General features: G+C 44.4%; 1 protein-coding gene and 1 long non-coding RNA gene across 4 annotated transcripts in view; one reads left to right on the forward strand and one right to left on the reverse strand.

Annotated features, from left to right (window-relative positions):
• Positions 1–379, reverse strand: part of CDCP1 (CUB domain containing protein 1) — a 49,914-nt gene extending 49,535 nt beyond the window's left edge. Inside the window, exon 1 of the mRNA XM_053266011.1 lies at positions 1–379. Coding sequence (XP_053121986.1) covers positions 1–79 — 79 coding nt within the window. The 5' untranslated portion in view covers positions 80–379.
• On the forward strand, positions 343–24,828 carry LOC128331941 (uncharacterized). 3 transcript variants are annotated; one of them, XR_008310476.1, is made up of 7 exons: positions 343–799; positions 912–1,000; positions 2,748–2,875; positions 6,185–6,331; positions 15,660–15,813; positions 20,028–20,195; positions 23,986–24,828. It is a non-coding gene; the product is annotated as an uncharacterized LOC128331941 (long non-coding RNA). The 3 variants fall into 3 exon arrangements; XR_008310478.1 differs by lacking the exon at positions 20,028–20,195; XR_008310477.1 differs by lacking the exons at positions 15,660–15,813; positions 20,028–20,195; positions 23,986–24,828 and having other exon boundaries at positions 6,185–6,440.
• The last annotated feature ends 1,895 nt before the right edge of the window (positions 24,829–26,723 follow it).

Below are 26,723 nucleotides of genomic sequence, written 5' to 3' on the forward strand. Positions count from 1 at the left end.
CTGCCGCCCCCTGTAGAATTAGAATGGCAGCCAGCAGAAGTTTGGCCAGCACCCGCGCCGTCAACCAGCCCGCAGCCATCGCTGGGTGGGCGGGCAGGCAGGCAGGTAGGTAGGTATCCACCCCTAGCTGACGGCGGTCTCTTCACTCCAGCTTTGTCCGGAGATGATCGACCAATACACCCTTTCCTAGTAAAGCTAGGAAGAAGCGCGTCTCCTGCAGTGGTTCTTTAGCGATCTCCTCTTCCTTCTCTACCTGGCTGACGGGAGGCAGCGACATCTCCTGCTCCTCCCTCTCAGATCTCCAGGTAAAACTCCTCCTCTTCCTAAACGCGCGCGGGGGGAGGGAGGCAAGGCTGCTACTGCATTCGTCACCGGGTTCCCCGTTGCACATTGCCCCATCCCATGAAGAAAGTCACAGTCTAGCCCCTCCCCTGCCCCCTATCTCCTCCCAAGAAAGAAGGCTCCCGCTCGACGTTGAAGAATCCAGGCGCGTCCTTTTTAGGTATCTCAGTGGTACTTGGCATAGATCCCGAGGAGGAGCATTTTGCACAGCACGGATGTGTCTGAGTGCGCCCAATTGGAAATGGAGGGAAATAATAAACGGCTGTAGATTGTCTCCTGCAGAAGGCCTAGAGGCAAACTGTACGGGACTAACTACTGGAAGGACTAGCAGCTTGTGTCCATCTCTTTATACTAAGAAAAAAGGGGATTCGCTTTGCCCACTGATGAGCGTGAACACTGATGATTTTGGATATTAAAGCTGCAGTCCACTCCACGCATGAAAGTATTTCCTTCCTAAGTAAGTAATGGGGCTCTCCTTATACCCTTCAAGTCTGTGGGACTATTGCGTCTTTAGAGTGAAATGGATAGATGAGAGTTTCTTTTTTCTTTCAAAAACAAATTGCATATAGGACCAGTTATGGCTGCAGTCCTAAACAAACTTGTTGAGAGTATGGCCTCCAGAAGAAAGAACTCGCAGCGATCCTATGCATGGTTAAAGGTAAAGTGTGCAGTCAAGTCGATTTGGACTTCTGGAGCCCACAGAGCCCTGTGTTGTCTTTGGTAGAGTACAGGAGGGGTTTACCATTGCTTCCTCCTGCACAGTATGAGATGATGCCTTTCAGCATCTTCCTTTATCACTGCTGCCAGATATATGTGTTTCCCATAGTCTGGGAAACATATCAGCGGGGATTCGAACCGGCAACCTTCTGCTTGTTCATCAAGCATTTCCCCCCTGCTTTGCTTGTTAGTCAAGCATTTCCCCACTGTGCCATTACTTGCAAGTTAATTAATTCCATGGCGTTCAATGGGGCTTACTCCCAGCCTGGGAGTCCCAGGTAAGTGTGCACAGGATTGCTAAATAAGCACTGATACAGTCAGGCTGTAGTCGGAATGCAAAAAAAGTTACCCCAAAGCCATGTGTATATGTGTGGGGGAGCTGTAGTTACTCCAGCGTCACATTGCTTTGCATAGACCTGTGCAATATAATGATGGCTTTTAATATTTATATAGTGACTTTCAGTTTTTTGAAAAAAGATGCAAGTGGTTTACATGTCAAAATAAATGCAAAAATGAAGAAATGGTTCCCTGTCCCAGAGGGGTTTGTGGTCTAAAAAGAAACAAAAGGGGATACCAGCAAAAGCCACTGGAGAGCCACTGTCTTGGTTTGAATATGTGTTAGGTGTTGACTCAATGTGCAGCAGCTGTGAAAAAGCCCAATTCCATGCTAGGGATCATTAAGAAGGGGATTGAAAATAAAACTGTTAATGTTAAAATGCCCTTGTACAAAACTATGGTGCGGCCACACCTGGAGTACTGCATACAATTCTGGTCACCACATCTAAAAAAGGACATTGTAGAACTGGAAAAGGTGCAGAAGAGGGCAACCAAGATTAGAGCACTTTTCTTATGAGGCAAGGCTACAACACCTGGAGCTATTTAGTTTAGAAAAAAGACGACTCAAGGGAGACATGATAGAGGTCTATAAAATCATGCATGGTGAGGAGAAAGTGGGTAGAGAGAAATTTTTCTCCCTCTCACATAACACTAGAACATTTATCCCATGACATTGATTGCCAGGAAATTTTGGACCAACAAAGGGAAGTTTGGGGCGGTGTACAGATCTGATAAATAAATAAATGTAGGCATGTGGGTGGCGGAGCCCTGATTGGTAGATAGTTTTCAGGGGGCGAGGGGAAGGCAGGTAGGCTTCTGCCTTTGCCCCAGTCCATTCCTTGTGGTTGCGTGAACAACCTTACTGTGTTCTAGCTTAGAGGCACTCAGGGGCGTAGCTATAATTGAACGAAAGGGTTCAAAAAACACGGGCCCCCAGCTCCTGCAGGCCCTCCAGCTCCATCCCTCCCTATTTTCTTCATTGTCTCCCTCACTCTGGGGGGCCGCCCGAGAGAGGGATGAACACAGGCCCCCTCTCCTCTAGCTACGCCCCTGGAGGCACTCCTCTCTTTACATATTTTTAATAATGCTGGTATTTTTCATATTCCTGTATAACTATGAATAATGATGTTAACATTGCAACTCACCTTGTATGTTTTTAACAAGGCAAGATATAATCAATATTCTGGCTTATGTGTCACCAGATCTGTTTTTTTCACAGATAAAGGATAATATGCCCATAGGCTTGCCAACTACCCATGCTCCTGTGCCTTTAAAATCAGCTTGATTAGCAGATGATAATGTTTATCTTTATCTGTTGATGTTGATTTCTGCATATCACACGTTTCTTAAAGGGACAGAAGTAGATCAGGCCATGATTAATTTTGGCTTAAACTCCACGCCCGCCCCTTGGGCCTTGTGCCATTAGTGTTGGAAGATGAATTCCAGTCATCCTGGCGAAAGAACTCACAGGTCATCCTTGGTAAGTGTGGGTTCTCATGGCAATATCTGTCATCTTTAACACCTGATGCTGCTAGAAAGATAGTTAAGCAAAGAGTGCTAGATATGGAGAAACAAAGAGAACTAAGTTTGATTACTGCAAAGAATACCTTAGGCAGTTTTTCTAACTATCCCCAGCCGGCAGGACACTTGATACGCCTGACCACTTTAAGTCATAGAAGAGCTTTCTCACAGGCATGCTTTAACGCGTTACCTTTTGCGGTGATAGAAGGGAGGTTTAAGGGAATTCCCTTAAGGAATTGGTTATGCTCTTGTGGTGCTGGAGTTGTTGAGTCAGTAGTGCACATTCTTTTACACTGTGCCTTTTATAGGACTATTTGCCCTATATGGATAGAACTACTTTTAAAAGATAAACCAAGTTATTCTGATGATTATTATGTTTCTTATTTTTTTAATGGATCGCCACACAGAGGTTACAGAGAGGACTGAAAGATTTTGTGCAGCAGCATGTAAAATAAGACGAGATAAACTTAGTTGTGTATGACCTTGCCATCTTTGTATCTCTTAGTTTTATCTAATTTATTGCCATCTTAGTTTTATCTAATTTATTCTCTTGATGTTGTATATTTTTACTGTATTGTATTGTTTTTGTTCCTTGTTTTCTTGGTCATGGTCCGTAATAATAAATTTGATTGATTTGATTGAGATCAGGCCAGTTTTTCTGGGTTTGTGTGTGTGTGTGTGTGTGTGTGTGTGTGTGTGTTAGTCACCCACCTGGATCTTATTTGAATAAGCCTACGTGCAATTTCCCTGAAGTTTTGTATTTTCCTTCCTCCTTTTCACTTGGCATTCTCTTCTCTATCTCTTTTTGTTCCCCTGCCTCACTTTCTATTTCTCTTTCCTTTCTCCCTGTTTGTCCATGGCTCCTCTTTTTTGCATAATATTTGTAGGTTATCTCCTGCCTTTCTGTAGCTGCTTTCAGTGCATAGTGTTGCTCACCCCCTGCGTTTGCCACAGGAATGTCATGTGGTAAAAGAATACACAGTCATAACAGACTGAGTGAAAGAGGACATGATTAATGGAAATGTAGCAATGGGGATTTTGGAAGAGAGACATCACTGGTCATCTAGTTCAAAAAGCTTCCCTGCGACAGGATCTGCCATATCCAAAATATCTCTTTTTGTTTGTTTGTTTGTTTGGTCCGTGTATTACAGGCCTGCTCAGTTTAGCCTCCTCCCAGCTGTTTTTGGACTACAACTCTCATAATCCCCAGCCATAGTGGTCAACAACCAGGGATTATGGGAGTTGTAGACCAACATCTGCAGGAGGGCCAAAGTTGAGCAGCCCGGGTGTATTAGAAGCATACACCTGGCTGGCCCCACCTTGCTTGTTCCCTCCTTCTCCTGGTTCTCTCAGTCCATTGCATGCCTGAGCCAGACAGATGCAACCCAGAGGAGTGATCAAGCAAGGTGGGGGCAAGCAAAGTAAGGAGTCTGTCTCCACATGTAGCAGAGGGCATTGCTGGGAGTGAGTAGCCCCACATGAAGCAAGGAGCAGCAGCCTATCACCTTCACTTTTAAGGTGGCTCCAGGAGCCAAAGAAAAAATGTCAAGGCCTGCAGAAGAAACTGAGCAATTCCTAAATATAGCCAGATGGCGGCACTACTTTCTTCTGTGTTGGGACTTCGGCTTTTGTAATGCATTGTTGCCCCAATCCAGCCATAGTCATGCTTTGAAAACAGCATTTATGTATGACAAGTTGTGGGCCTGAATGTGGATTGTGCATCCCACTGAAAGCAATGTGTCTCATCAGCATCTATACTTGGATGCATTCAGGGGCATAGCAAGGTTGTAGTGGGCCCAGAGACAATTTTAAAATGCCCCCTCCCCCCGCTCACTGAAGCTTAGCTCATGAAGTAAAGAAATCTTAAATGAGGCTGAATAGTGGTAACAAAAAGCATAGTAAAATTTATTGTGTGTGTTATATATATATATGTTGTACCACACCTATTGTGGCACCTATGTGCCACAATAGAACATCATCCTATATTATTTTTTTAAAGGTTTTGTGAATTGTGGACGATGCAAGTCATTTAATGGTACTAGAGAAAGACATGCTGTTCTGGTAGCTCCAGGTCTTAACACTCACATCCATTTTGGAGGATGAATACAACTGAGGGAAGCCTGAGCGGGTGCTTGGCTGGGGGAGTCATTCATGTGACTTGCCTCTGGTAGGCGTGTGCACGGAACCGCCACACTGCAGTCCGGCACTGGGATGGGGGGTAGCTTTAAGAGTGGTGGGAGGGTTTACTTACCCCTCCCGCCGCTTTCCCGCTCTGGCGCCGTAATGTAATGAGTAATTGGGGCGGCAGGATACCTCCCTGCCGCCCCTTCCCCGATCTTGCTCTACAAAAACTCCCAGTAATCCTTTGTGTGCGCGCACGTCAGTGACATGAAGTGCACGCACAATGTGCACACGCACAAAGGATTACTGGGAGTTTTTGTAGAGCAAGATCGGGGAAGGGGCGGCAGGGAGGTATCCTGCCGCCCCAATTACTCATTACATTACGGCGCCAGAGCAGGAATGTGGCGGGAGGGGTAGGTAAACCCTCCCGCCACTCTTAAAGCTACCCCCCACACCTGGACCGAACCACCCAGGTCTGGACCGGTCCGGAGGCCTTTTCAATGGCCTCTGGACCGGTCCGGGCCCATCCCTAGCCTCTGGGGGGCCCCCCAAGGCAGTGGGCCCCCAGACAATTGTCTCCCCTTGCCCTATTATAGTTATGCCCCTGGATGCATTCAGTTTATGCCTATGGCTCCTGATCCAACAAGTGGAGAGGAGAGCTAGTCTTGTAGTAGCAAGCATGTCTTGTCCCCTAAGCTAAGCAGGGTCTGCCCTGGTTGCATATGAAAGGGAGACTAGAAGTGTGAGCACTATGAGATCTTCCCCTCAGGGGATGGAGCCACTCTGGGAAGAGCAGAAGGTTCCATGTTCCCTCCCTGGCTCCTCCAAGATAGGGCTGGGAGAGATTCCCGCCTGCAGCCTTGGAGAAGCCGCTGCCAGTCTGTGAAGACAATACTGAGCTAGATAGACCCATGGTCTGACTCAGTATATGGTAGCTTCCTATGTTCCTATGACCTGCACAAAAACTTGCTTATGTGCATCCCTTTTAGTCGGATCAGGATGCATGTGTATGTTTGGTTTGAATAAGCCACACATAAAACGCTTTCCCTTCCCATCTTCCTCCTCATTGTATAAATGAATTACATGTGCATGGCTGTATATTTATTTTTCACAAACACTGTCTGATCTAGTATTTTCACCTTTGCAGCTATTCACAAACCCTGTCATCTGTGACATCCAATGAAGTATGAATTGCTACTATCTGCAGTTTACAAATCAGGAGATTGAGGCACAGAGGCCAAGGAGATTGAGGCACAGAGCATTGTTAAATGATTTTCTCAAGGACACATTTCAAGTTAGTGGCATAGCCAGGATATACTTCAGGATAACAAGATTTTCAGTTTTGTTGTTGATGGCTATCTGCTTGTTGGTTCTGCCATAATAAAGTAATTTGAATCTGCTAACAGATTTTAACAAAAAGAAGAAAAGGAATATGGGAGAATTTCAGTTCTTGTTGGACTCTGTATAGTTTAGAGCTTCTTGGAGGTGCACAAGGAAGTACTGAGCAATGCTTAATTTAATCTGTCATATTTGAAAATCACAGTTGGAAGAACACATCTTACCTTTAATGAATGCTGGGAAACCACAATTAAACTTACTTATATCAGTGGAATAGAAAAGCTGCTATAACATAATGACCCAAGAGGTTGTAAGCTCTCATAAAATGACAACATTTTAGATGTAGGAACAATTAACAAATGTTAGGAACTACTGCATTAGGTCATTCTCTTAAGGGAGCAAGTGAAACACCACAACTTGGTTAAAATCGGGTTCAGAGCCTTAAAGAATTTAGTGTGGAGAATGAAGCTTTATGTAAAGGAAATTGTCTAGAGAGTTGAATTTACAGTCTCAGGTTAAATCCAAGGGTTTCAACATAACTGGGAGCCCTTTCATGCACATGCGTGTGTGTGTGCGCACACAGAGCAGCATGGGAGCAACTTCCCCTTGATGCAATCCCATGTTGCCAGGAAGAGTGTATTAACTGAACAGGAAATCATTTGAGACAGAAAATCAGGATAGAAATCAAGACAGAAGATTCTTTGGACAGGAAACCATTCACGACAGACCCGCATCTTGGTTACTCCGATTGTGCTAATTTCTCACCTCTAAGGGTGGGCAGAGGCACTCTGGTGTAGGGAACTACCACATTATTGGACTGCCTTCATAATTTCCTGTATATAAATATTAGAGCATCATGGATTAGAGCCACATAATGGCAACATAAGAACAGCCCTGCTGGATCAGGCCCAAGGCCCATTTAGTCCAACATCCTGTTTTACACAATGGCCCACCAGGTGCCACTTGGAGGCCCACAGGCAGGAGCTGCGGACATGCCCTCTCTCCTGCTGTTACTCCCCTGCAACTGGTATTCAGAGGCATCTTGCCTCTGAGGCTGGAGGTGGCTTATAGCCCTCAGACTAGTAGCTGTTGATAGACCTCAACCATGGCTCTGGTAATATAAGAATGAACTCTCAGGAGACAATATTGTGCTTCCTGGGCATGTAAGCACCATTGAAATAAATGGGAATTACTTCCAAGTGAATGAATTTTGGGTTAGACTGTTAATAAAGTTGTGGGTCACTTCGTCTGTGACATTTTTCCTACACAAGCATAATAGCTGTGCAGGGGAAAGTATGGATTTTGTCACATACGAAGTAGCACATGCATTGATTGCATCATGTGGTCCAGGCAATTGATGCGACCGCAATCTCTCCAATGTATGCAGCTGCAACAAAATCAACTCTTATGCTGCACTTCATATGTGGCTGTAGAAATAGATTATTTAAATGTCTTTATATAATAGAAGCTAGACAGCCATTAGGGATGTGCACAGAACCAGTTTCGAGGCCCTTTATGGGCCTCCAAACTTGTTTGGAGAACCGGAGGTTCCACCGGTTTGAAGGTGGAGGGGGTGCCACTTTAAGAGCGGGGAAGGGTGCACTTACACACACACACACACCCGTCGGTGATCAGAGCGACAGTGTACCTCCCTGCCACCCCGTTGGCCGGATATGGCCAGGGCATGCACTGGGGACTTCCAGCCATATCTGATATCCGGTCAGGGCGCGTGCTAGGGACTACCAGCCATATCCGGCCAATGGGGCGGCAGGGAGGTATGCTGCCACCCCAATCAGCTTTCTTTAAAAAGGACGCCAGTGGGGGGAAAGCAGTGGGAGGGGTAAGTGCACCCCCCCACTCTTGAAGCAGCACCCCCTCCGCCTTTGAACCGCCCCGCCGCGGTTCCGTGCACATCCCTAACAGCCATCTGCCAGCGATGCTGTAGCAGCTCCCTGCACAGAGCAGGGAGTTGGGCTTGGAGGCTTCCAATGTATTTTCCAATTCTAAAATGCTCCCATTCTGTGAAATACATGTAGATGGCCTCCCACCATGCCTTTTCTGCTTCCAGTAATCTTGAGAAGTCGTGGATTTCAGTTATTGCCTAAGACATAGGCTCTGCATCACCCAAATAGGACTTTGTTGGTTATTCCTCTCTCTAATACAACTCATTGTTAATGCAAGCCGGCTGACATGCCTGGCAGAATGTATTTCAGAGTTGAAAGCTCCCATGTACGTAATTTCCCACCTCACTGCACACTATCGTTGCATGTGTTTAGGAGACATGGCAGCGGGGCTCACTCAGTGGCAGAACTCCTGCTTTGCATGCAGAAGGTCCCAGATTCAGTCTCTGGTATCTCCAGTAGGGATGTGCACAGAACCGGCAGGGGGGATAACTTTAAGGGCAGGGGAGGGTGCACTTACCCCACCATCACCACCACCATCTGCATTTCCCATGCTGGCACTCGCTAAAAAAACTGGTCCGGTGGGGAAGCAGCATACCTCCCTGCCACCCTGTCCTTGGGCCGGAAGTCAGCGGAAGTAGCCTGTGCACATGTCGGCAGGTGTGCACGTCTCACGTGTGAGTGAGCCCAACGTGCGCATACGCACAGGCTACTGCTGCTGACTTCTGGTCTGAGAGGATGGGGTGGCAGGGAGGTACACTGCTGCCCGGCCGGACTGGTTTTTTTTTTATCCAGAATCGGCGGGGGAAACACACAGCAGGGGTTAAGTGCACCCTCCCCCACCCTTAAAGTTATCCCTTCCGCCTTCGAACCTTTGAGCTTCGAACCTTTCAAACCTGTTCGGAGGCTCGAACAGGTTCATGCACATCCCTCATCTCCAGGAAGGTCTGGGAAAGACCCTGTCTGAAGTGCTGGAGAGCTGCTGGCAATCAGTGCAAATAGTTCCGACTTACAGGGCTTGCTTCAGCGGTCAGCCAGCTTGGACACTGGCCGAGGGTCAAAGACTTTCAAGAGGCTCCACAGCTGATTCCTGAGGCCCTGGTGAAAAAAAGATGACTGCTGCTAAGTAGTGCTTCCAGTTGTTGCTGCTGCTGCTGCTTACCACCGAGGGAAGCGTCCCCCCTACTCTTTTAATGGTTTACTGTAGGGCAGGGCTGCTCAACTCAGGCCCTCCTGCAGATGTTGGCCTACAGTTTCTATACTCCCTGGCTGTTGGTCACTGTGGCTGGGGATTATGGGAATTGTAGTTCAAAAACAGCTGGGGAGCCTAAGTTGAGCAGGCCTGCTGTAGTGACAAGAGGGGCCTGGTGTGTTCTTTGGCCATTGCACTGGTGGCTTGCTGCCATTTTTTTTAAACCCACAATGCAATGCCCCAGTGGCATTACTGCTTCTGCCAGAGGGTGCTCCAAGTTACTGCTATAAGCCCCCACAAGGGTTTGCTGGAGTCTTACTTTGGCAGTGGTGTTGACTGTAGTATTTCTTGGTGGCCACTATCTTTCTTTGCTGATAATACAGTGCCCCTACCATTACATCCAGTGGTGGAGGGGCACAGTATTAGAGGTGAAAAAAGGTGGTGGCTACCAGTACCACTGCACTGCTAAGAGGGCCCACAAAAACTCTGGGTAAGTTTTTTTTACCCACCAACCTGATGCTAGAACTGCTAACCTATATATATAACCTAGATTCATATCAGTCTGATTCAGGATAAGGCAGCTTCATATAGCATGAGGTTATTCACACAAACAAAAAATGTGTTCTACCCGGGTTTGAGAGCTGTGTGTGCTCCCCATTTTCAGCTGTGTGGAAGCAAGGTGGGAGGAAAATCTGGGTAGAAGTGAATGTGTGGAAGCAGGGTTGGAGGAAAAGCTACCCAGGTTTTCTCCTACCTTGCTTCCACACAATTGAAAATTGAGAGCACACACAGCTCCCAAGCCCGTGTAGAATGCAGTTTTTGATTGTGTGTATGACGGCAGCATTTACAATAGGCAGTTGATTAGGTTGAGCATTGCTAAACTTAAAGAGGGAAGGAATGTGTACACGTGAGATCTTTTAAAATTTTAGATTCTGGTCCTTAAGCAGACCTATTCAAGAAGTGCAGTCAGGAGTCAGCTAGGCTGAGCAGAGGCCCAAAGGCCTCTGAGGACCCACCACTCTACCTGGCTGACCCCTGAAGCCCCAGCATCCACTAATGCCCACCACTGCTTGATAAGCCTCCCTATTAAGCCCTGGGCAGATTTACTGGGTGATGGTAAGTAGTCCTGGTGGATGTCCTCCTCCGCAGAATGCGGAGCCTTTTTCAGTTTCCTAGATGTCCCAGCCTCCTGATACAACAAAATTAAAAACGGCCGTCCATGCTGAAGGAGAACATACACTATTACTCAGTATTACCTTGCCAGGGTAGGCGCAGCCATGAGCAGTCACAGTATATGCCTGCTGCCTGGTTAGATTTCCTGGCTCTGTGCCTGCTGGTCCCCTGCTTCCCTGCCCGTAGTGCCCACCCAGATTCAGGAAAGCTATCTGGCATCATCAGGGGGCAGTGTTTATCATTGGAGACAGGGGCCCAGTGTACCTTTAGGGCAGGGATTCGCAACGTTGGGTCCCCAGATGTTTCTGGACTTCAACTCCCATAATCCCCAGCCCCAACGGCCTTTGGTTGGGGATTATGGGAACTGAAGTCCAATAATATCTGGCAAACCAATGTTGAGAACCCCTGCTTTAGGGGATGCAGCATAGGGCTTTGCCTAAAGGTCCGTTGCCGCCTTGAATGCAATCCACAGACCGCTTAAGTTAGGGGTCAACAATCTTGGGCCCCCAGATGTTGTAAGTCTACAACTCCCCATATACAGTATCTGGCCATTGTGGCTGGGGATGATGGGAGTTGTAGTCCAACATCATCTGGGGGTCCAGGATTGAGGACCCCTGACTAGGGATGTGCGAACCGGTTCGAATTCGAACCGAACCAGCCATCAGGTTTGAGCTGCAGGTTCAAATTCGAACCGAACCAGGGGGTGGTTCGATTTGAACCGGTTCAAATTGGTTTGGACATCCAAAAATTGGTAGGGTGGTAGCTGGCACCCAGGGGTACCTGCCACCCAAACCCCAAAGCAATCGGACACTTGTACGATTTTATATGAATTTTTGAAAAAATTTATTTTTTTCTCATAGGGTATAATGGGACTTGAACCAGCCCATTATACCTTATTGTGGAGCACCCATGGGTGCCAACAACCACCCAAACCCTGAAGCAATTGGACAGTCCTATTATTTTTTATGAATATTTGAAATATTTTTAATTATTTTTCTCATAGAGTATAATGGGACGAGAACCAGTCCATATCCCCTATTGTGGAGCACCTAGGGGCACAAAAGTGGGGTGGGTGGTAGGCAGACAGGGGTGCCTACCACCCATAAAACCCCAAGGCAATTGGACACTCCTCTGAATATTGGTGAATTGTTAAAGTATTTTTGAATTCCTCTTAGGGAATAATTAGGATTGCAGCAAATGTATAGCTTCATGTTGGGGGAAGCTATCAGAATTATTTGAAAGGAATTGGGCAACGGGCTGATTTTTAAGTGATTTTTGAAGTTTACACATCTTTAAGGTTTTTCTCCATAAAGAAGCATGGAGGTGTCAGCAAATGTATAGCTTCACGTCGGGGGCAAAGGTGTGGCCTAGAGCAGAGTGTGGTGGGTGGTAGTGCCCAAGGGGGGCCAGGAAGCTATCAGAATTATTTGAAAGGAATTGGGCAAAGGGCTGATTTTTAAGTGATTTTTGAAGTTTATGTGTCTTTAAGGTTAGCAATGAGAGTGGATTCATAGTTTGTCATTGAAAATCTTATATGCTACCAAAGAATCTACACTCAGAACACTTCAGAAACAACAAAACCCAGTACCCCGTGGGTTAGCAACCCATGGGGGTGGTTGGCACCCTCTTTGCACTAGACCACCACTCACTCTGGGCCACCCCAGCACCCCACAAGTGGCTTTAAGGTTTTTCTCCATAGGGAAGAATGGAGGTTTCAGCAGCCCCATAACTGCACTTGGGGGGTGCTGGGGTGGCCCAGAGCGACGGTGCCAACCACCTCCATGGTTGCTAACCCATGGGGTAGTGGGTTTTGTTGTTTCTGAAGTGTTCTGAGTGTAGATTCTTTGGTAGCATATAAGATTTTCAATGACAAACTATGAATCCACTCTCATTGCTAACCTTAAAGACACATAAACTTCAAAAATCACTTAAAAATCAGCCCTTTGCCCAATTCCTTTCAAATAATTCTGATAGCTACCTGCCCCCCCTTGGGCACTACCACCCACCACACTCTGCTCTTGGACACCCCTTTCCCTCCGACGTGAAGCTATACATTTGCTGACACCTCCATGCTTCTTTATGGAGAAAAACCTTAAAGTCGCATAAACTTCAAAAATCACTTAAAAATCAGCCTTTTGCCCAATTCCTTTCAAATAATTCTGATAGCTTCCTTGCCCACCTTGGGAACTACCGTCCACCACACTCCACTCTAGGACACCCCTTTCTCCCCGACGTGAAGCTATACATTTGCTGCAATCCTCATTATTCTCTATGAGGAATTCCAAAATAATTTTAAAATTCACCAATAATCAGAGGAGTGTCCGATTGCCTTGGAACTTTGTGGATAGTAGGCACCCCTGGTTGTCTACCACCTACCCCATGTTTGTGCCCCTAGGTGCTCCACAATAGGGGATATGGGCTGGTTCGGGTCCTATTATACCCTATGAGAAAAATAATTAAAAATATTTCAAATATTCATAAAAAATCATAGGGGTGTCTGATTGCTTCGGGGTTTGCATGGTTGTTGGCACCCATGGGTGCTCCACAATAAGGAATAATGGGCTGGTTGGGGTCCCATTATATCCTATGAGAAAAAATAGAAATAATTTTCAAAAATTCATTTAAAAAATCGTATGAGTGTCCGATTGCTTTGGGGTTTGGGTGGCAGGTACCCCTGGGTGCCAGCTACCATCCTACCAATTTTTGAGTGTCTGAACCGTTTCGAACCGAACCAGGCGGAGGTTTGAGCAAAACCAAAACCGAACCTCCCCCTCCTGGTTTGAACCTGGTTTGAATTCGAACCGAACCAGGCAAACCGGTTTTGTGCACATCCCTACCCCTGACTTAAGGCAACCAAAGCAGTTTACTATTGAAACAGCTTAAGTGCAAATATGTCTTCGTGCGTGACTTCTGCATTGCACCCAAGCAGTGTATTCATAGAGACCTGAAAGATTAACAGCTGGTTTTTAATTCTAGGAATCAAAGTTATAACTAGCTACTCCCTCTCTGCTGCCCAGCACCGTAGTAGTTTTTGAACTGTCCCCTGTAGCCGTTCTGTTGACAGCCATGTAATATGCAGCAATTAGTTCGTGATTACTGCATTTTTCTGTGACATTTTTCAGTGCTATCTTTTGACAGCCATGTAATATGCAGCAGTTAGTAGGTGATTACTGCATTTTTCTGTGACATTCTTCAGTGCTACTGAGTTCAAGTAGCTTTGTAGCAGTGTAACTGAATTGTGAGCCCCTTGGGAACAGAGACCTATCTTTAATATGCGTACTGCAGTAGCTAGTGCTACTTTCATCTTAAGGACACAAAAAGAGCTAGGCTCAAGACAAGCAGCCTTTCTTCTTGTACTATACTATTTTAAGTTTCCCCCTGGATTTCCAGACAGTTTGTAACATTAAATTCCTAGTTAAGGACTTGAGTCTCTCAGTTTTTTCTGCTGTTTACACAAGGCAATAGTGACAGTTTTAATTCCCAGACTGGAAATCTTTACCTGCTGTTAAAGGCACAAAAGTAGCATTGACAAATATGACTGAAATTAGTCCTGGAAAAATACATACACACACACAGTATTCCACCCCCACCCCCGCAATATCAAGCCATTAAAATTTCCAGGATTGTTCCCTGGATCTTAATGTTGATTCCTGCAGACTCCTGGCCAATCCTGAAGGGTTGGCAACCCTACACAAGAGCAAGCCACGCCCTTTCCCCCTGCCTAGCTGGCAATAAAACATGCCACTCCTCCTTGTAAGGGGAAAAAAATCCTCTAAAACAGCCAGATAGCCTCAGAATGTAAACTGCAAATTAGGCAGGTTTCTACATAATGAACAAATAGGTTGTATTTATTTGCATATTTTTTCAATACTGTGTATGAGGGTTTTTTGTGCTGAATTTAGATTACTTTTGAGCAGAAAAGTAACAGCTGTGGTTACAGTTGACTAACAGCTCACTCCTCATTGCATTTGCATAGAAGCAAACTCCAATGATTTCAATTTCAGTCGATTTTACAGCTGAATTTCTTATCAATTCAGATATTGGCTTTGCTTATTTGCTTAGAAATACAACTTTCATTGCTAGTTCTAGACATGTCTTGTTAAACTTTTAAAATCTTTAAAAGTAAATGATATTTTAAACAAGCACAATGGCATCACAAGAAACCATACGAGCAGCTAAACCAGGGTTATCTGCCTCTAACCCAGGGCTGCATGCATGTGTGAACCAGAGCAAATGCCCCAAGCCCTGATAGTCCAAATCTGTGTAATCTTGCTTCTAACCCTCACTCTTAACCCAGGTTAATGAAGAGCAGGAGCTCTGGTACCTAGGCTTGTCGATCACGTATCCATTTCTCCTGGTTTTTTCAGGTCCTGGCAGCCGGCTACCATGTTTGTGAGAGAGCGCTGCAGCTCGAGTGGCTGCACACGCCACTCTGCGCAACTTGCTTTATGGTCCCATGCTAGCAATGGTTTGAATAGGGCTGGACCTGCTTCCTGCCCCTCATGGCCAATCAGAGCATGGCTGCTTATATCATGGGGTTTCCCACCATTTGGCTGTGTGGTGCTTTGTGGGAAGGTTTTCTCTATTCTTGGGGGACTTCCCTGATTCAAGCTTGCCACTGTAGCGCTCATTTGGGAGCAGGGGTTGCAGAGCTCATCTATCTAGTATGGGGACAGACAGTATGGGGATTCTTCCAAGCCCCAAACCACTGCCTTCTGATGGTGTGCAAGCACCCAAGGAGTTGGTATAGGCATTCACATCATGAAAGAGGATGATATGGGGAATGGCATCTTCAAATCTCTGCACAAATTATAGCAAAGAACAGTACTTGCTCGCTTCCGTAATTTTCTAGCATGAAAATCTAATGCCTTTGCTCCAGCTACCGTAGGAAGCAGCTCTTTGATAAAACAATTTGTTCCTTTTCCATCTAGAAGCATTTTTTGTGGTAGTGTTTATCTGTCGACATTCACCTGCCTTTTGCCAAGTTCTTCAAATCTATTTCCTACTTGTTTTCCTAGGAGGAGCATTGCAGTAGAGTTTGTAACTGGTTTATGAACAACTTGTCTGCACATGCACTGACAATTATGTAACCAGGAGTCTTGTCACAATAATCCGACTGCAGTCCTAAGCACAATGGGTTGGACAAGGAGAAACCAGAGAGAACAGGGCCAGGTGTGTAGAGAATTTATTTTATTTATTAAAAGAATTAATATACTGCCCAATCCACAGACTCAGGGCGATGTACAAGGCAAGAACAACATCCTAGATTAGAGAGAGAGAGAGAGAGAGATTTAAAGGGCAAACGCCTGGCGGAAAAGAAACATCTTCAATAAGATCTTAAAGGCTGAAAGGGAGGAGGCAGACCAAATCTGGGGGGGAAGAGAATTTCAAAGTGAAGGGGCAGCAACAGAGAAAGCCCTTCCATGGGCCCTAGTACTACGGACCTCTCTGAGACCAGGGACAAAAGAAGGGTAACCTGAAAAGATCTAACAGGACGGGACAGGACTGGCTGGGAGAGGTGGTCCTGAAGGTAAGCAGGTGCTAAGCCCTGAAGGGTTTTAAAGGTGAGAACCAGCACTTTGAATTGGACCCGGAAGCAAATAAGTAACCAATGCAGCAACTGCAAGAGAGGTGTCACACTATCATATCTCCTAGCGCCCATAAGCAGGCAGACTGCTGCATTCTGGACCAACTGAAGCTTCCAGGTCATCTTCAAAGGCAAGCCCAGGTAGAGTGCATTAGTAATCCAGACAAGAGATAACGAGGGCATGAGTTACTGTTGCCAGGGCCTGCCGGTTGAAGTAGGGCCGCAACTGGCAGACAAGCCGAAGCTGGGCAAAGGCACCTCGAGCAGCGGCCTCCACCTGCTGCTCAAGCAGGAGCCACGAGTCCAAGAGGACCCCCAAGTCATGGACCATCTCCTTCAGAGGCATCGCAACCCCTTCCAGGGTGAGATTCAGACTCAGCAATTGACCAGATCGAGGAGTAAGCAAGAGCAACTTGGTCTTGGAGAGATTAAGTCTGAGCTTGTTTTGGCCCATCCAGACCCTGACAGCCTCCTGACACTGGGCAAGCACAGAAACGGCGTCTTTGGAGTGGCCTGGGGTGGCAATATACAACTGAGTATCATCGTCATATTGATGGAATCTCACCCCAAAATGACAGATGACATGCCCCAGCGGTTTCATGTAGAGATTAAAAAGAATGGGTGTGAGAACTGAGCCCTGAGGTACCCCACAAAGGAGTGGCCACAGGGCAGAGCACTCGCCACCAATACACACCAACTGAAAGCGCCCATTAAGGAAGGAACGGAACTACTGCAAAACAGTGCCCCCGATACTCAACCCACGCAGACGCTCCAGAAAGATACCATGGTAGATGGTATCGAAAGCCACTGAGAGATCTAAAAGGACCAAGAGAGGGGCACTACCCTCATCAAGGTCACGATACAAGAACGGTGGTACCTGTTTTCTTCCATCAAATGCTGGCAATATGCCAAGAAAGTAAGTTGACTCGTATAATGCATTTTCTGGGGCATAATGAGGTTATAATATTTCAGTTGTTATTGATATAAAATACCAGTGGCAGGTCCAGTCCTGCAGATGATGTGCTGGATAAGTCCCAGCTTTATTGAAGACCTTCTGGGTTGACTTCTGAAAGCATCATTCAGAGAATAATAGGGATGGAGGGTGGCTGTGGAGCAAGGGGAGCAAGCACCCTCTCAGACAAGTAGTTTGCCCCTCCACCTGCTCCCCATTTCTGTTTCAGAAATCCAACATGTGGGGCACAGTTTGCCCACCCTGAAATGCACATTGTCCCTTCTGTGGCAACCCCCTCAATTTTTTTCTGGTGCCCCACCAAGACTGTATAATTAAGACCTTCTATCTTCATGTTAGAGGTTAACAGTCATACAATATTGTTGTCTGTGTGCATATTGACCACTTTCCACCATACATTTCTAAGATTTTCTAAGTGCATATCTAACAAGTTGTTCTAGTAAGAACTAATCAGCCTACTTCTCTTTCACTGTCTCTACAACTGGGCTACATTTGGTTCAAACTGAGGTCCAAAAATTAGATCTCTTGCACCTCAAATGTTCATGCGTCCGCCATCTTGGATTGGGGTGGATGACATCATTACATACTACACCATTGAGGTGTCCCTGTGTGTCACTCACTACAACTATACCAAATTTGGTTCAAATCAGTTAGACAGTCCTCAGGTTAGTACACTTGCACTTATCTTGAATTGGGTTGGATGCCATTGTCACAATCTGCACTGTTGAGGTGTCACTATGTGTCCCTACAGCTGTAGCAAATTTGGTTCAAATCAGTTAAGCAGTTCACAAGTTAGCCCACTTGCGCCTCAAAGGTGTCTGCGTCCACCATCATGAATCAGTGTAGATGACATCATCACAAACTACGCCGTTGAGGTATCCCTATGTTTCCCTACAACTGTACCCAATTTGGTTCATATTGGTCTGGGCATTGCAAGGTTGATAGCAGGGGGACAGAGACACACAGAATGACGGGTGATCTTGTAAGCCTACTGGAAAGTAGGCTAGAAATATAAAGTGGGGATGCAGTAGGCAATTGTTTGCAAACAGGTATATTTTCAAGGAGCTGTGATCGGCTGAAGCTACCTGTTGTGGGGCATGTGCAGTAACAAACTAAGGTTTGTCTTTGTGGAATGTTAAAATGACTCTAACTAGAGAGGCTTACCAACCCTTGTATATCCTGGCCCCTTTCCCCTCTGGATCATATTATGATCAACATACTACAGAAATGACATGTCACTGAATGCCTAAAAATGGCAGCACTGGAGGGCAATCACTGACAGTTCTGCTGTATACTACGCTCCTATCACCATAATATGTCACCATATTATGTAAGCTCCGTAGATGCTTGCATTCCCTTTTAACATAAACACAAGGGCTTCACAGTGTGAAAACAAACAAACAATGAACTGGTAGTAATTTCATTATGGTCCAGTGTATGATTTGCCAACGACGTCTTCAAATTAATTTCAAAATTTATACAGTATCTTGATATCTAGGTGTCCTAAATCCGCACATTAATTGTTGGGCAAATACCTCACTTCCAAAGCACTAAAATATTCAGAGCAGAAATAACAGAAATTCAGAAAAAGCAACTGATAAGCTCTGCATTGGGACACACTTTCCATTCATCCTGTGCACAGAGATTGTCCCAGTAAAACAGGCATGGTTGGAAGGTATGCTTTACCCTTTAAAAGATAGAGAAACAAGTGCAGGAAATGTAATATTTTAATACAATCAATTTCTGCCACCATCATGATGCAATGCTGCATTCTTTATAAAGGAGCCAAGAGTTACCTAATGTCAAATGCACAGGAGTACAAATCCAAACAAGAACTGTCATACCTTTTATTAGGACCAACTAAAAATCACAAAGCAGTTTTCAAATTTCACAGAGTTCTTTCTCACGCTGGCTTAATGTTTAATACAGGAGGAGTAGGAAGACAAACATGTTGATGTCGGGCAGGGCTGCCCAATTTTGGCGCCTCCAGTTCTTTTTGGACTACAACTCCCATCATCCCTAGCCACAGTGGCCAGTAGTCTGGGATTGTGGAAGTTGTAGTCCAGCATCTGCAGGAAAGCCGAAGTTGTGCAGCCATGTAGAAGCATTATAGTACATTACAGTCTTTAGGTGGTGATTCAGGAAGGTCTTTGTTCTGTACAACTCAAAAGCTAACTCATCTCTTTGTGATGTTTCAGTTGGTCCTAATAAAGCTATTATGACACTTTTTCTGCTTGGATTGTTTTCTAATGGACCAACACAACAGCTTTCTCCCCGCCCCAACTACAAAAGTACAAGTAGTTGTAATAACTCAAAATAATTAGTGTGTTGCTCATTTTGTTTGCAGCCAATGGAAAGCTTGCAGAACAGCGTTTTCCCCCCAAATATACTCTGTGTTGAGCAAGTTGGCCACAACATATTTTATTTTATTTTTTATTATATTTATTTAGCAAATCTTCAGTATATGCCACCCAAAACTCATATCTCTCAGCAGTTTAAAACAACACAGATTAAAAACATTAAAACAATTTAACAATGATAGATTCTATAAATCTAATTAAAAGACTGGTTGAATAAATGTGTCTTAACAGCTCTTTTAAAAGCTGTCAGAGATGGGATGGATCTTATTTCAGCAGCAGAGAGTGCATTCCAAAACCTTGGGGCAGCAATGGAGAAGGCCCATCCCTGAGTAGCTACCAGAGGAGCTGGTGGTAAATGTAGATGGGCCTCCCCAGGTGATCTCAATAGGCAGCCGGGCTCATAACGAAGAAAGCATTCTCTTAAATGCTACATCTTTTAAATACCAAATTTTATTCTTTTGATTTCCAGTCTAACTTAAAAATGCAAGATGAACACGCTTTTTCCTATCAACCAATTTACTTTGAGGCATTAACAGCCACCTCACATCCCACACCAGGGACTTTCCCTCACCAAGGTTATCTTTCAGAGAAGCTTCTAAGAAAAAAGGCAGATTCTCTGCTGAAAAAAAGTGATGAGGTACTGCTCTTTTTTCTTTACATCCTGTCTTGACCCTTAGCCTTTAACCTTATTGTACTTGTTTTCTTAGCCACCTAATGATGCACGTAGGAAATGCTTGACTAACAAGCAGAAGATTGCTGGTTCGAATCCCCACTGGTACTACAGGTGAAACTCGGAAAATTAGAATATCGTGCAAAAGTCCATTAATTTTAGTAATGCAAATTAAAAGGTGAAACTGATATATAAGACAGACGCATTACATGCAAAGCGAGATAAGTCAAGCCTTAATTTGTTATAATTGTGATGATCATGGCGTACAGCTCATGAAAACCCCAAATCCTCAATCTCAGAAAATTAGAATATTACATGGAACCAAGAAGACAAGGATTGTAGAATAGAACAATATCGGACCTCTGAAAAGCATACAGTGTACTGTGCTTGATTGGCCAGCAAACTCGCCTGACCTGACCCCATAGAGAATCTATGGGGCATTGCCAAGAGAAGGATGAGAGACATGAGACCAAACAATGCAGAAGAGCTGAAGGCCGCTAATGAAGCATCCTGGTCTTCCATAACACCTCATCAGTGCCACAGGCTGATAGCATCCATGCCACGCCGCATTGAGGCAGTAATTGCTGCAAAAGGGGCCCAAACCAAGTACTGAATACATATGCATGCTTATACTTTTCAGAGGTCCGATATTGTTCTATTCTACAAGCCTTGTCTTCTTGGTTCCATGTAATATTCTAATTTTCTGGGATTGTAGATTTGGGGTTTTCATGAGCTGTACGCCATGATCATCACAATTATAACAAATTAAGGCTTGACTTATCTCGCTTTGCATGTAATGCATCTGTCTCATATATCAGTTTCACCTTTTAATTTGCATTACTGAAATTAATGGACTTTTGCATGATATTCTAATTTCCCGAGTTTCACCTGTACATCGGGCAGCAGCAATATAGGAAGATGCTGAAAGGCATCATCTCATACTATGTGGGAGGAGGCAATAGTAAACCCCTCCTGTATTCTACCAAAAGAAAACCACAGGGCTATGTGGGCACCAAGAGTCAAAAACAACTCGACGGCACACTTTACCTTTACTTGTTTGGTTGCTCTGTGAGGCAAACACAAAGGGTGCCCATATACATTTCTTAATGTAAGTTAGCTAAAACCCATTAGAAGAGATCAATACTGTATTTACCCAAATAGAAGAGGACTGAATTTAAGATGAGCCCCTTTTAAAAATAGGTTATACCTGTAAAAACACAGGTTAAACTTGTATTTACCTAGAAGGAACAGGCCTCTGAATTTAAGATGGCCTTTTGATTTCTAACAGCAAAGAATGTGGAAAAAACCTAGAGGCTATTCCCACGAACCCTGGAAAGTGGGCTAAGGGAGCTTAGCCCGCTTTCCAGGGACTGTGGGAACCACCGGGCTCAGAGTCGTGTGGGTGGCCTATCCAACTTCCCAGGGCTGCCTTTTGATCATCTGCGGGGAGAGCGGGCTAAGCCCACTTTCCCTGCAGACCCAGAAGAAGCTCTTCTCACCGATCATGAGAAGAGCTTTCTAGTCTAAAATTCAGGTAAATAGAATAGTGGCCCCCGTACAGACTATCATTGCCAAATAATGTTTTTGTGCACAACAGGGTACAGGTGATTTTCACCACTTCCCCCTTCTTTCTGCAGTTCTCTGTGCCTCCTGAAAATATGTCCCTGACGGTCTTGCAAACAAGTGTAAACAAGTCCTTGGAGGATGTATATAGGGGCAATTTGGATGAACAGCCTCCTCCATGTGATAAAGGGATGTTCACAGAGCGTGTCACGACACGGGCACACTCTTGGCATGTCCTCTTCGTAATTGTGTGTGCCTGGGGCTATATTGTTAGGACTGGACCACTGTAATCTAAAGAACACTCGAGCAACCACACTTTAGCTCAAAAATCATGCTTAAAATTAAGGTGGTTAAATAGTAGTAAAAGTGTTGGCCCTGTCCAACCCCAGCACAGCATCCCTCCAGTGGCTGCTGCTGGTGTCTACATTATGCTTGTGAGCTCTTTAGGGAAAGGGAACCATTTTTTATTGTTGTTTTTCTGTATAAACCACTTTGAGAACTCTTGTTGAAAAGCAATATATAAACATAGCAGTCATAATAATAATAATTTGATTTCTATACCGTCCTTCCAAAAATGGCTCAGGGCGGTTTACACAGAAAAATAACAAACAAATAAGATGGAATCCTGTCCCCAAAGGGCTCACATTCTAAAAAGAAACATAAGACACACACCAGCAACAGTCACTGGAAGTACTGTGCTGGGGGTGGATAGGGCCAGTTACTCTCCCCCTGCTAAATAAAGAGAATCACCACGGTAAAAGGTGCCTCTTTGCTCAGTTAGTAGTAGTAGTCATTTCCCCACCCACCCTATCCTACAATGCATGTGGATAAGTGAGATGGGCATTATAATTCACATTAGTGAATGTGAATACAGAATCAGGGGGTGATTGTTTTTCTGGATTATTTAACATGGTGTAAATGATATGATCTTGTGTAAGAAATCGCAATTTTAGGTTGTGTGCAAACTTAAATGAGATATGATGAAAAATGCTATAACAGTTTTATTCATAACAAAGAATGTGGTTTCTTCTATGTGGATATTTAGTAGGCTAGCAAGTGGTGCAGTGGGCAAATGCTTGACTAACAAGCAGAAGGTTGCCAGTTCAAATCCCCGCTGGTGACGATGTTTCCCAGACTATGGGATACATCTGTATCGGGCAGCAGTGATATAGGAAGATGCTGAAAGGCATCATCTCATACTGCGTGGGAGGAGACAATGGTAAACCTCTCCTGTATTCTACCAAAGAAAACCGGTTCTGTGGGCACCAGGAGTCGAAATCGACTCGACGGCACACTTTACTTTACTTAGCAGAAGTAAAATGCAGAAGTTATAGTCTCATGGAATACTGAGGTTTTATAAATAATTCCCTTTGAGCATATTGGAATCCAGCTGGAGAGCTGCTTCTGTCAATCGCTAATTGCTGGAGTAGAAAAATGGATAATATCTAAATTATGGGACAAAATAGATCACATGTACAGGGTCCTGCTAATTGACAGGTTTCACGAGCATATGTCTGAGGAGGATAATATATTTTTGTCAAGGTAAAAATGGCCCATGTCTGCCAAATTGTACCTTAAGGTTGTGTTAAATCTGTACGCTATTATCTGCCACAATTATTTCACCACCTACATGCTTAACAGGCCAAAATAAACTGCTAAGATTGATTTTGCAGTATAACAGAAAGCTTGGTCAGATTATACCTGTCCTGTCTTGCCAATATGCATGGTCAGGTACAAAAACATGCCTGCTCCACTCTGGCATCCCAGGTGTCCACTTGGGATTAAAACACATTAAGTTTTAAAAATATTAAAACACATTAACTGTTGGAATCTTACACCCTTGCAAGGATGTCTCTAGATGTCAGAAGCAGATAGGCACACTGGGTGGGCGGGACATCCTTTTGTCTATTTCCCTGAGTATCTTCTAAATCTCATTCTAAATGTGAATTATAATAATTGTCACTACGCTGAGGACTCTTGCACAGGACTGAGGGCAGGATTATAACTTCCTAACCAGACTGGAAGTTCTATACCTTTTAAAACAATTGTATTCATGTCTTTACATAATAATCTTTTTAAACTACAAAAAACACCATAGTGTGACTTCTTGTTTCCAATGCAGTCTTTGAGTTTCCCTTTTGCTACCAAGGGAGATCTCAATTTGAACCTAACCTTTTCTTCATTCTCATTACAGAGTTCTGGAGCCTCATCCTGTATCCCAGTTCTGGGTTTGCCAGCAACAGCATATGATATCTACTAAAGACCCTTGTCCTGTTCCCCAAGAAGGGCTTTACTGTATTTCATTCTCCATATTCATCACAGAGACCAGCTTAATTTTATGGCTATAGCAGCTTGATGCAAATAGTAGGACACTCCGTTGTAGGTCTTTGCTGCCTTGTAGGGCAACGAGCCATCTTTTCTCAAACACTCAGGCTTTTATCATTTGAAAACGTTTCAGCCAAATATATCAATCTCTCACATAAAGACATACAGTTCTTCTTTTCAAAAAGAGTGAATTTGTAGTATCTTAAAGATAATAGACTTCAATGAATCTGCTAGTCTTCAGGGTGCTGTAAGGCTCCTTTTTGTCTTTATTGTAACTAACATGGCTGTCCCACTGGAGTCCTTCAAAAAGCATTACTTCATTTAACTGTACCAAAGATGGCTTATCTATGATACAAAGATTATTTGTATGATGTGAATATGATTTACAAATAATAGTGCAACCATCTGGAGTGTTCTTTCCCCTGCTTGGATTATTTGTTTCCATTTCTCTCAAAGTAGCATCAAGAACACCCAGCCTGGATCTGTTTAAAAGGATATGATATTTAGACTGAGGTAGCTGAGTGATATATTGAAAGCCTTTTGTATTTCCCTCTGAGCAGTAGTATGTGCCTTTTGGCCCATCTTGGTATTACTGACCAGTTGTTCCAATTACATTTCAACCATTCTCTTCCCTCCAGCTAGCTCTAATATTGATAACTACACTTAACTGAAAATTGTGAACAAATGCTTGTGCTTGGCTAGATGCCATAAAGGATTTGGTATCACTCTGGATCAAATAATTTTGTCCTCAAAAAAGTGGTAGGTTTTTCACAGAGAACATCATTTTGTCAACTTTGTAGTTTATCACCTATGCTATACCTTTTAGGACAGATGCAGAACCTTGCTTCTAAGGAACTTTTTTTTTCCTTTTTCTTTTTTCTTTTTTGGCCTGGGGGTGGGGGTGGAGTGTCCTCCTGCAACTCCTAGGTTTTTCAGCTCTTTCTACTAGGGCAGTGCACTAGTGAAAATGTTATTTTGCCTATTATTTTCTTATTGAATTTAGGTCATGTTTTTCCACAGTAATTCTTGTTTCTATTTTACCCTGGATTAGCTAGATGCTCTGACATCCACAAAAGCCACAAGGAAGTGTTACTTTTAATACTAAGGAGACGTAGATGGCATGGTTGGAAAGGTGACCTGAGTTAGTCCGTATAGGTCTCATCCACTGGTTTGTGAATAAAGGGATTGGCTGTCAACAGCTTGCTCAAGTTGTTTCCAGGGTGAGCACTACTCCTGAACAGTCCTGTAAGTGATAGGCATGTGGATAAACCAGAGCTGTTTCTGATATAATGACAAGCAACCAGGAATTATGACTGTAACAGCCTAGTGCAAATCATAGGAAGATCAGTAATGGGTCCTCCCTTCCTTATGATGTAGCAGGCTGTTTTTCCTATAGTGTCGCTTTCCTGATACTCTAGATCAGGGTTTCTTAACCTTGGGTCCCCAGATGATGTTGGACTACAACTCCCATCGACCCCAGCCACAAAGGCTATGGCTGGGGATGATGGGAGTTGTAGTCCAACATCATCTGGGGACCCACAGTTAAGCAACCCTGCTGTAGATCAAAGATCTTGCACAAAGATACAAGGCTCTTCATAAAGCATATGAAGCATAATTTTGTTTCATTGTTTAGACAATGTGCAATGACATTTAGTTCATCATGGTGTTTTCTTCATTGTCCTTCATATGGAGGGCTGTTGACCTATGGTACAATAGTGGGCCAGCTGCCTTCTTTGCTACACCATCTGTTGTGCTGGGGTGTAACAGAATGAATAGTTGTATCTCCATAGCAGGAGAAGCCAAGCCTGCTTAACAGTTGAAAAGGCAGGAATTCTGAATCTGAGTCAGATTTTGAATGGCCATGAATATGAGTTTTACTGTTGCTCATCAAACACTGTAAGATCTCCCCTATAAACTCCCTTCTGATCCTCCCAAAGCAGCAAAGGGCAGTTGCTTTAGCAGCCATCAAGCGATATGCCAATGACTTTATGGCTTTCCTTTGTGATCTCTCCAGGGAAACAGAAAAAGAGAGGAGGCAGTGAGAGTTATTATTGTACCATATAAGCACTTTTGTAAAACTTTCATTGTAGTTGTAAAACTTCTTTTGTAGTGCCCTAGGGGAATTGGAACAATATTTTCCTTCACCAATAAGTGTGTGTGTGTGTGCGCACACACACACACACTTTCTATAAATAATGTGAAAAATAAAAATGTGAAAATACAGGAGGAGGAGGGCAAGAGTGTCCAAAAAAGCACAGGCAACAATCCTAAAACCAATAAGAGCAGGAATATTGGAAGGAGAGAGACTGAACAACATACACAAGCAGGCACTAGCCTTCAACAACTGAACAATTCTAATTGACTCTTAACTGATGGCACAGCGGGGAAGTAACTTGCGTAAGGAGCAAGAGGTTGCCAGTTCGAATCCCTGCTGGTCTGTCTCCCAGACTATGGGAAACACCCATATTGGGCAGCAGCAATATAGGAAGATGCTGAAAAGCATCATCTCATACTGCGTGGGAGATGGCAATGGTAAACCCCTCCTGCATTCTACCAAAGAAAACCACAGGGCTCTGTGGTTGCCAGGAGTCGACACCGACTCAACAG

This window comes from Hemicordylus capensis, chromosome 6, assembly GCF_027244095.1.
Source record: "Hemicordylus capensis ecotype Gifberg chromosome 6, rHemCap1.1.pri, whole genome shotgun sequence".
In the NCBI taxonomy this organism is placed as follows: Eukaryota; Metazoa; Chordata; class Lepidosauria; order Squamata; family Cordylidae; genus Hemicordylus; species Hemicordylus capensis.